We start from the raw sequence: 6,993 nt of genomic DNA on the forward strand, positions 1-6,993 counted from the left end.
ATTTTGAGCAGCAGGCTAAGACGAGGCTTTAACAATGTAACAGATAGCTTTAAGAAGGCTTTAAGGTTTTATGCACACAGGTATTAAATTAACTTTGTATTCCAGGTGCAGTTATAACTATTTTATACATATTGCATATCTGTGCTTATTTGAGTTGATGTTCAGGTTCTTTAAAGGTCTTAAGCTTCAACTAGTGAGAGTGTCTAGATGATCCATGCTGAGGGAAAACTAGAACATAGAAGGAATTGCAATACATGCTTACAAAACACTTATATATCAGATCATTTTATATTAAGGTTTTAGTAGAGGTTCTTGGTTAAAACATTTATTTAGTAGAAGACATACACATAGTCTCAGTGAGCTTCTGGTCTGGTAAAAGGTCAGAAGTGCAACAGGTGAATTGAGAAAGAGCATTTGAGGACGAGACACAGATAGTAGGTGAAGAGGTGACACAAAGAGCATGTGAGGTCGTGACACACACACACATGAGTTAAATTTATTTAGAGGAGAGATTACTCATGTCTGGTTGTAACTGCAAAAGTGTCTCGGTAAAAGAGGAACCGTTCCTTGTTGTCTCGGCAAGAAAGAGGAACAAGACAAGAACTGAAAGGTAGACAGGAAGGGCTAGCCATGAAAATAGAAGATGATTTTCTGGGTGAAAAGTCATGATGGTGTTGATCTGATCTATGTATAAAATGTACCGGTGACGCATGAAGGGGCGTCAGTAAACAAACCCTGATGCTATAAAATATCTGTTCATGCTTTGATTAAGTCGAGGACTACTGGCTGTCTGCGTACAGAGTGTCTTCCCACACGTGTGTTCATTAAAATCATTGTTGGACCAAGATCCTCTGGACCATGGGTGGTGTGTACTCTTTCCTCAATTTTGAACCTTAACATTCTAGGCGCCATCCTGTGGACCAAACATGCAATTGAAAGATGTTATTTTCGCCGGTATAACTCCTTCAGACACTTTGTACCGCATTGAGCCAGCAGAGGGAGCACCTCTTGTTCAATCCCAGTGGCACAGCAGCTGCTCTGCTTCTGTGTGTGTGTGTGTGTGTGTGTGTGTGTGTGTGTGTGTGTGACAGAGAGAGAGAGAGAGAGAGTGACACTTGCTGTGTATTTAAGAAACAAACGCTCAAAGAAACCAAAGAGAACGACAGAGGCAGAAAGACACTGTTTTTTTTGTGGTAACCCATGAGGTCTTGCTATCGAATTGTACAGTGCATCCTGAAGCAAGGCCGAGCAGATGACATAGTGCTCCACAGGCCTGCTTCTGGTGCCTGCTCCTGTACCAACCTGCTGCAGAAACAGAAAAAGACAAGAAGTCACGTAAGATAAAACAAAGAAAATAATGTAAATACACACGGAAAGGATTTAAAGGAAGGGGGTGCCATAAACAAAAGTACAGTGAACAAAGGACGGGATGTCAAAAAAGACAGGGGGTGCCATAAAAAGATAAAGAGACAATCCTAATAAATGTATCTGACTCCAGCAATTTGCACTAAAATTTCTAGAAAGCTGGTTTTCTTTCTCCTGCTCGCCTTGTCTGAATATGGAGTAAACACAGAAAGACAAGAAAAAACAAGGGGAAAACAAAGAGAAAAATAGTAAGAAAACTAAAGATATGAAAGACAAGAAGTCACGTAAAATAGAAAGAAAAGCAGAAAAAGAAAAAGACAAGAAGTCAGAAAAAGAAAAGGACAAGCAGTCAACTTAAAAAAGCCCAAGTGGGAGGAGCTAACATGAGTATAAAAGGCCAAGAGAGGCAAACAGAAAACAGAGAGACAAAGACAAGACACACTGGGTCGGCCTGAAGAAGGCAAAAACATGCCGAAACGTCGCGAACGGCCCAGTGAATGCTAAATGTGCACTAAAACCCTAGATATGGGCAATTTTTTGAACCAGGGCAGGGACACCACCACCCGGCCCCATCGATGGCCCGTGCACCTCAGGCTACCAGCTTGCTGGTGGCCTGATTCTTTTCTTAACACCTAACCAGCCAGTGCCTCGTGGGGTTGGGGGTGCCCCTGCCCTCTATCTTACCCTAACCCTAACCACAGGGGGGTCCCTAACACAAAAAACGAAGACAAGAAGTCACGTAAGAAAGAAAAACAAGTAGAAAAAGAAAAAGACAAGAAGTCACGTACAAGAAAGAAAGATAAGCAGAAAAAGCAAAAGACAAGAAGTCACGTACAAGAGAGAAAGACAAGTAGTCAGAAAAAGAAAAAGACAAGAAGTCACGTACAAGAAAGAAAGATAAACAGAAACAGAAAAAGACAAGAAGTCACGTAAGATAAAACAAAGAAAATAATGTAAATACACACGGAAAGGATTTAAAGGAAGGGGGTGCCATAAACAAAAGTACAGTGAACAAAGGACGGGATGTCAAAAAAGACAGGGGGTGCCATAAAAAGATAAAGAGACAATCCTAATAAATGCTTCTGGCGTAGGATCTTGGTGCGGCCGTTTGCCTGGTAGGTGTGTTTGGCTATGATGGCAGCCTTGGGCACAACAATGCGGGAGCAGGTGTTCTCAAACTTCGCATTGATGCAGATCTCTTCGCCTTCACAGAATCCACGCCGGTCAATTTTTGCATTCAATGACACCTGACCGTCAGGGATGAACATGCAGGTGACTTTCTTCTCGGAGGGTCAGCGCTCGTTTGCATGTATTAGCTCTAGAATTGCCACAGTTATCCAAGTAACGGATGAGCGATCAAAGGAACCATAACTGATTTAATGAGCCATTCACAGTTTCACTGTACCGGCCGCGTGTACTTAGACCTGCATGGCTTAATCTTTGAGACAAGCATATGCTACTGGCAGGATCAACCAGGTAGCCCCTCAGGCGGCGGCAGCGGCGCGCACGCACGCGCTCGCTCGCTCGCTCGGGGCTACTGAGCCCTGTCGACCAGGGCGAGGCTTTCCGGACGCACGTGTGGACCGGGGCGAGGGTTCGAGAAACCGTGTTTGCCGGACGGGGCCCCGTCGCCCTCGCGGGGTGGGCAAACTCTGGGTTTGCCTACCCACTCTGCGACGAGGCCCGCCGTGGTATGACCACCGGGACGGACCGGGCGTCTCGGTCTCGCTACCGAGCGATCGCGTCTGGCGGGGGGGGGGAAGCGTGGGGAGGACAGGGCGGGGTCCGAGAACCACCACCCCCCTTCGACCTTCGCGCTGTAACCCCCGGCCAGCGCTAGAGGCGAGCCTGCGGGCCGGAGGAGCTGACCGCCCGAAGGCGCCGGCGAAGGTGCCGGGCCCGGCGGCAGCCCTCTGATGGCAGGCCACGTTTGCCAGTCGATCGGGGTGGGAGGGCACAACCCTAGAAAAAAACTTACCTGTTAAAATAAAGCCTGTATAAAGGAAAGAAAAAACTTACCTGTTAAAATAAAGCCTGTATAAAGGAAAGAAACAAAAAGGAAAACACTTATTCACCTGGGCTCGACTGAAGAAGGCACTTCTATGCCGAAACGTCTCGCGATAGCCCATTAGCTCTCAAACCCAAGACATGGGTAATTTTTGGAACCGCCGGGCAGGGTCTCCACCTCCCGGCCCCCATTGATGGACAGTGCAGTCAGGCCCTTGGTGGCCTGTTATCACCTAAACCCTAACCCCCTAACCAGACCCCCCTCCCCTCCGGCGGCCGGACATGCTGAAGTGTATCCCCCTGTGGCGCTGCAACCGCCACGTCGAGTCGGTGGACAAGCGGCATTGCAACTTGCAGACGGTTCCTGATGAAATATTTCGATACAGCCGCAGTTTGGAGGAGCTTCTCCTTGATGCCAATCAACTCAAAGAGCTACCAAAGCCTTTCTTCAGACTACTGAACCTCCGGAAACTTGGCCTGAGCGACAATGAGATCCAGAGACTCCCGCCTGAGGTGGCTAACTTCATGCAACTGGTGGAATTGGACATCTCCAGGAACGATATTTCTGAGATCCCAGAGAGCATTAAGTTTTGCAGGGCCTTGGAGATTGCAGACTTCAGTGGAAACCCCCTCTCCAGATTGCCGGATGGTTTCACTGAACTCCGAGCGCTCGCTCACCTGGCCCTCAATGATGTGTCATTACAGATGTTGCCCAATGACATTGGAAATTTGGCCAACCTGGTGACGTTGGAGCTCAGGGAGAACCTGTTGAAGTCTCTGCCCACGTCGCTCTCTTTCCTGGTGAAACTGGAACAGCTGGACCTGGGCAGCAATGAACTGGAAGTTTTGCCGGATACCCTCGGCGCTCTCCCCAACCTAAGGGAGCTGTGGCTGGACCGTAACCAGTTGTCCTCATTACCACCAGAGCTGGGAAACCTTCGTAGGTTGGTGTGTCTGGATGTGTCGGAGAATCGTCTGGAGGAGCTCCCGTCAGAGCTGAATGGCCTCCTGGCTCTCACAGACCTGCTGCTCACACAGAACCTGCTGGAGGTCGTCCCGGACAGCATAGGGTCTCTGAAACAGCTGTCCATCCTGAAGGTGGACCAGAACAGACTGACCCATCTGACTGATTCAATAGGCGAGTGTGAAAACCTCACAGAACTTGTCCTGACGGAGATAAGAAAGATCTAACCCAAGACATGGGTAATTTTTGGACCTGCTGGGCAGGGTCTCCACCTCCCGGCCCCCATTGATGGACAGTGCACTCAGGCCCCTGGTGGCCTGCTATCACCATAATCCTAACCCAGGAGGGAAGGACCGCGCATTCCTCGGTCCCCCCCAGGGGGGACGGGGCCGTAACCAACGCCCTAACCCTAACCCTAATGATGCGGGTGTCCGCGCTGAAGCTTCTGGGTCTGGGCTGCGCCAAGGTGGAGTACGCTAAAGGCAAGCAGCGGTGCCGACAGGAGGCCGAGTACCTCAGACATGAAACGGTCCTGCGGCTGCAAGACCAGCCCACAGACTCTGACGGCTCTGTGGTGTTGAGACCTGGCAACAAGTACGAGTACACGTTTGGATTCGAGCTCCCTCAGCAAGGGCAACTGGTGTCGTCATACAAGGGGAAGTTCGGCTACGTCCAGTACTGTGTCAAAGCCCTGATGGAGAGGCCGCAGCAGCCCGTGCTAGAGTGCAAGAAATGTTTCGAGGTGGAGGAGCCACTGGATGTCAACACCCCAGACCTGCTGTCTCCAGCAGGTGGCATGAAGGAGAAGAAAGTCACCTGCATGTTCATCCCTGACGGTCAGGTGTCATTGAATGCAAAAATTGACCGGCGTGGATTCTGTGAAGGCGAAGAGATCTGCATCAATGCGAAGTTTGAGAACACCTTGTTGGGAAATTGTTGGGAACACTGTTGCTTTTCAGAATCACAGCATGTAAATTTCTTCCTTAAATGTCAGTAGTGTTACCAGTGTTTGAAAAAAGTCCTTTATTCCTATATTGTTGCTTTTGACTCTCCTACTGCCCAGAAGACTCTGTTCAACTGAACAATGTTTTTGATGTGGAGATATGCAACTTCCACCAGTCACCACAGCTTGGTGACTGGTGCTAATTACTGCGAGTGCCGTCCATACCACACGCTCTCGATGGAACGCACTTTATCTGAGGATCCTTGTATCTGATCTGCAGTTGTCCCAGGCAACATTTCATTTAAGAGTTCCACTTCTGTGAATTCACAACTTCTGTTCTTTCAGGGCGCAGGGAAATCACTGTTAATGACTCATTTGTGAGAAAATATGTTTGTAATACGCTCTTGATACGTGCAGATGTTTTTGTATGAAAGCCGAGGGGAGAATATAAAAGGCGGAGCTCACACAGGAGCTCATTTTCCACTCGGCACTCGATGAGAGCACATCTCTGCCAGTCCAACTGTTGCCAGCTAACCTAGCTTACAGTTTTCTGTGTGCCACACCTGAAGAAGACCGTGTACGGTCGAAACGTTGTGTTTTTTGTGTTTATTTTTAAATAAACAGTTTTTTTTGGCACACCTTCTTTTGTTGTTTACTGTTTTTACGTGACTTTTTCCTTTCCACATTTTGGAAAGCGTTTTTTGTTCACATTAAAATTAAATAAATATTTTTTGAAGCACATTTAATTTTTTTTGGAAAAAAGAAAAGAAGAAAAAAATTCTGGACGCCATGGACGACGGCTGGACGGTGGTACGCTATGGCCGCCGCCGCCAACGTGACCGCCAAGTCTTCTGGGACGGGTACGGAGGGCCGCAGGGAGGGATGGACCGTGCACGCTCCTTTTCCTTTCGGAGAAGGGATTATCTTCCCCACCCTAACCCATTTTAGTCCTTCCTCAAATGAGAAGACGTAAAAGATGGAGCTTCATATTTTAGAGCACAGCTTGAAAGTGGCGAGTATAGAGAAAGAAGGGATCCAGATTTGCACTCACGGATTAATAAAACTCGCCTTCCTGGCCTCCAAAACAAGATGCAAGTTTTTCAGTTTGACAGAGACTCCAGAGGACTATACCATCATCGTCGACGAGGAAGGATTTAAAGAGCTGCCCCAGTCGGAGCACATCAGCGTTGCCGACGCCACGTGGGTGGCCCTTAACGTGGTGTCAGGAGGTAGCAACACATCCACTTCACAACCCATAGGAGTCACCAAAATCGCTAAATCAGTCATCGCACCACTGGCCGACCACAACATTTCTGTTTTCATGCTGTCGACGTATCAGACGGACTTCATCCTGGTTCGAGAGCGAGACCTCCCGATGGTCATGCACACTCTGTCTTCCGAATTCACTTTGTTTCGAGTGGTCAACGGGGAGACTGTTGCTGCTCACAATCTGGGGGTGACCAATGGCTTTGTGAAACCAAAACTAGTGCCCCGTCCTATCATTCACCCCTTATCCAGTCATAAGAAACAGAAAACGTACAAGTTGTGAAATAAGAAAAAGAAAAACGTACAAGTTGAGAAATGGAAGAAACACGTAAAAGCCGTAGAACTGGAAAGGACAAATGAGAAGGGGGTGCCAGAGAGGAAAAATACAGGACGGGATGTCAATAAAGCAGGGGGTGCCATTTAAAAATTAAAAATATAAACAGAATGA

At 48.0% G+C, this 6,993-nt stretch overlaps 1 protein-coding gene and 1 pseudogene across 1 annotated transcript; both read left to right on the forward strand.

Moving 5' to 3' along the window:
* Positions 1-3,324: 3,324 nt before the first annotated feature.
* LOC112433509 (uncharacterized) lies at positions 3,325-4,696 on the forward strand. Its single transcript, XM_024801682.2, has one exon. The coding sequence runs from the start codon at positions 3,655-3,657 to the stop codon at positions 4,561-4,563; it is 909 nt and encodes a 302-aa protein (XP_024657450.1). The 5' UTR covers positions 3,325-3,654; the 3' UTR covers positions 4,564-4,696.
* Positions 4,697-6,199: 1,503 nt separating this feature from the next.
* LOC143416196 (cytosolic arginine sensor for mTORC1 subunit 2 pseudogene) lies at positions 6,200-6,843 on the forward strand (annotated as a pseudogene).
* The last annotated feature ends 150 nt before the right edge of the window (positions 6,844-6,993 follow it).

Source organism: Maylandia zebra, unplaced genomic scaffold (genome assembly GCF_041146795.1).
Source record: "Maylandia zebra isolate NMK-2024a unplaced genomic scaffold, Mzebra_GT3a scaffold32, whole genome shotgun sequence".
NCBI classification, from domain to species: Eukaryota; Metazoa; Chordata; class Actinopteri; order Cichliformes; family Cichlidae; genus Maylandia; species Maylandia zebra.